Below are 3,323 nucleotides of genomic sequence, written 5' to 3' on the forward strand. Positions count from 1 at the left end.
CTCCATTGAATTCTCCTCGGCTGCGATTACTTGGAGAGTGATCGCTTTATTCTCTAGACTGCGGTGGAGTGTAGCGAGGGCAGCAGTAGGAGTGAGGCAGTAAGAATTAGAAATTGGGGTAAACTCAGGTAGTGTATGGGCGGAAAGGAAGAGCACAGAATTCAATATTTTGACGCATGGGCGAAAACGGTTTTTTTTTTCAGAAATGGAAACTCAAACCAAAAAGATTAAGGCCATTTCCAGCATTGATTGCATCTGTGGGAAGCGAGGAGAGGTCTCACAAAGAGGCAGAGGAGGCAGAAGCCGAACAAGACACTAAAGAAAAGAAAGCAGAGCTTACGGAGCATCCGGAGCAGTGTGGCTCGATACAGCATCTGCGACTCTTTTAATGGTAGAATTGCTCTCATGATATCTGGTTCATATTGAGATGACTGATGCACCAGGAAAGAGCAAAACAGCACAAAGCAAATCTGTTGAAACCTGTAGACAACTTCAAGGGGAACGAAAGTGACCTCAATGCAGAACTTAAAAGTGGATACATAGAGTCAGAAGGTGTCCGTTTAGAAATGGAAGAATACACGGGAACAGACAATTAGGGAATCTACGAGGAAATCTCAACCTGGTAGGTGCGTGCCGCTTTCGTGCACAGGAGGAGAGATACCTGCCCTGGTGGGGATCGGAAGAGCATCAAAACGCTAGCTAACTGGGACGAAAAGTAGCTGGAATCTATCACGGAATCCTTTAACGAATGCTGGTCAGTAGGAACACTTCTTCAGGAATGGAAGACGGCAGGAATTATGCTTATTCTTAATCCTATATAGAGATCATTATCAAGATTTTGCGGCCAATATTGCTAAATTGGTGCGTCTTCATGGTGATGGAAAGACTAATATACAAAAGAAATTAGACATTGAGATGAAAGTCGCTCCTTCCCAAACGCGATGATTGGTTTAAGTTCAAACCTCTCGACTCAAGATGTACTTTTCCAGTTAAAAGAAATGATCGACAAACCTAGATGCTATCAGAGCAGGGCAATTTTAGCACTAGATCTCAAGGTGCCGTTTATAATATTGCCAACATTATTTTAGACACTCTACTGGCGCCCCCGTGCGGTCTGGCTTCGTACATGGATCACTACCCAGCGACTCCGCCAAAAACTCACCGGACACCGGTAGAGGGTTTTCACAGTACTTGGCAAGAGCACTGAGCCGAGCACAGCCGACTGACCCTACAGCTGAGCAGAAGACGACGAAGTCCGGCGCGCGACAAAGGACGAAGACAGACCGCACGGGGGCAGATGAAGAAGAAGCGACGTGGCTTCTTCACGCTGCCAGCTTACCTCTCGTGCCTCCGAGCCTGGTGAACGAGAGCGGAACATGGTCAAGGACTACTACCAAGTGCTCGGAGTAGACAGGAGCGCAGGGGACGAGGACATCAAGAGGGCCTTCCGGAGGCTGGCGCTCAGATACCATCCCGACAAGAACAAGGCTCCTGACGCGGAGGAGAAATTCAAGGAGATAAACGAGGCTTACAGTGCCTTGACTGACCGGAGAAAGCGCGAGGCCTACTACAGCTCAGGCGGCGAGGGCTACCGGAGCGGATTCTCTTCCAACACCGGCGGCCACTTCAGACCGGAGACATTCTCCTTCAGTGAACACTTCAGCGGGGACCACCAAAGGAGATCCGGTGAGTTCTTCAGCAACATCCATCGACGTAGCGATCCTGCCTGCGGCTATCAGCAAGCGTTCGGTTCTAACGGCACTTTCCAGCAGACTTTTGGGCCAGGCAGCAAATTCCAGCAGATGTTCGCTCCTGGAGGTACTTTTGAGCAGACATTCGGTACTGGAGGTGCCTTTAAGCATATGTTCCGAGCCGGCGAGAGCTTTCAGCACACCTTTGGTTACAACTGTGGAACGTTTCAGGCGACCTTTCGTTTTGGCAGTGGGTCCGCGATGTTCTACCACTCCGGCAGCTCCTCCTTCGGCGGCGCACCTTCCGGTTCCCAGACGCGTTTAACGGTGCCTTCGTCTAGCCACACTGCAAACGTCTCATCGGAGAATGCCTACTCTCCCCGATCAACAAGATCCTCTGCCAGCGGGATTTGCAACCAACGCGAGGAGCAGGTTTCTGTGGTCGAGCGGGAAATTTTCGTGACCCTGGAGGAAGTCTTGCACGGCTGCGCGAAGAAGGTGAAGATCGCTTGGAACATCGAAGCACCGGACGGCCACATCGTAAGGCGTGAAGAGAAGCTCGTCCAGCTCAACGTGAAGCCTGGAGTGCCTTCAGGGACCAGGCTGCTCTTCCAATGCCCAGGAGAAAGGACGTCGACGGGCTCGCCTCCGGCTATTGTCTTCGTGATTAGCGTAAAGGAGCACCCCCTGTTCAAAAGGGACGGGGAAGACATCCAGTACACCGCATATCTAACACCCTGGCAGGCTCGGTGTAGCTCGAGGATTGACATACCTACCTTGACGACGGGCAAGATCTCACTGCCCTTGAAAGGACCTGTGAGGTCTGGAACAGTGAGACGCATCGGGGGTCTGGGCTTGTGTTTCCGTGGATACCCCAAGAGGCGTGGCGATCTCATCGTCATATACCGTGTGCTCTCTCCGGCCGTCTAACTAATCACCAACAAGAGAGGCTGCAGATGTTGCTGGGGCCTTGCGCATGGACTTTTCGAAACAGAATCCCTAAACTTAATAAAGGCTTTTATTTTGTGTACGATCACTTACACAGCACCATGTGTGAAATGGAAGAAGAGGAGAACAAGTTGGACGTCATAATACTCAAATTATATAAAGCACCACTTGTTAACCAGGTAAGCGAGGAATGTAAAGAATAATATATATGGGTATTCAGAACACTGCAGACTAAATCATAGAAGGCCGATCGATATCGCAGAGGATACGGTCATCAGGAAGCAGGACAGGAAGGGACGTAGTCGATAGACTAGGCCTCCCATGCATTTTGTCTACGGAGGACGCTGCGAACTTCGAAATCCAGCTCAGAAGCAAGATCGAGGTGCAGCCCATTCCGAGCAATATGCACCCCGAATTTAAGAAAGCTAGAAGGGCTAGGACGAACGTCATTAGAACATGTGGCTGGTTGGAAGAGGCAATTTAAGTGGACATGACAGGACCGTTCAACAGAATATCAGCCACAGCATGCACGGATGCGCAGGAGAGATTAGTTAATGCAGCATCAATTCGATGCCAGGGAATCCTAAAGGCGGAGGAGGCGGCAATTGATTTGACGATGATTTCTCAGAAGGCCTCCTGTGTAAATACAGACTCCTAAATTGCATGCAGTAACTATGCCAGAGG

The 3,323-nt window shown here is 50.1% G+C and overlaps 1 protein-coding gene across 1 annotated transcript; it reads left to right on the forward strand.

The window, feature by feature from the left end:
- The first annotated feature begins 1,376 nt into the window (after positions 1–1,376).
- Positions 1,377–2,621, forward strand: LOC149356339 (dnaJ protein homolog 1-like). The gene has a single exon (XM_089576314.1). The coding sequence runs from the start codon at positions 1,377–1,379 to the stop codon at positions 2,619–2,621; it is 1,245 nt and encodes a 414-aa protein (XP_089432440.1).
- The last annotated feature ends 702 nt before the right edge of the window (positions 2,622–3,323 follow it).

This window comes from Amblyomma mixtum, chromosome 3 (assembly GCF_055824585.1).
Source record: "Amblyomma mixtum isolate Tamu chromosome 3, ASM5582458v1, whole genome shotgun sequence".
NCBI lineage: Eukaryota > Metazoa > Arthropoda > Arachnida > Ixodida > Ixodidae > Amblyomma > Amblyomma mixtum.

Bases quoted from the DNA above. Each gene is read 5' to 3' on its own strand.
- LOC149356339 (XM_089576314.1), top strand. From the start codon at position 1,377: ATGGTCAAGGACTACTACCAAGTGCTCGGAGTAGACAGGAGCGCAGGG.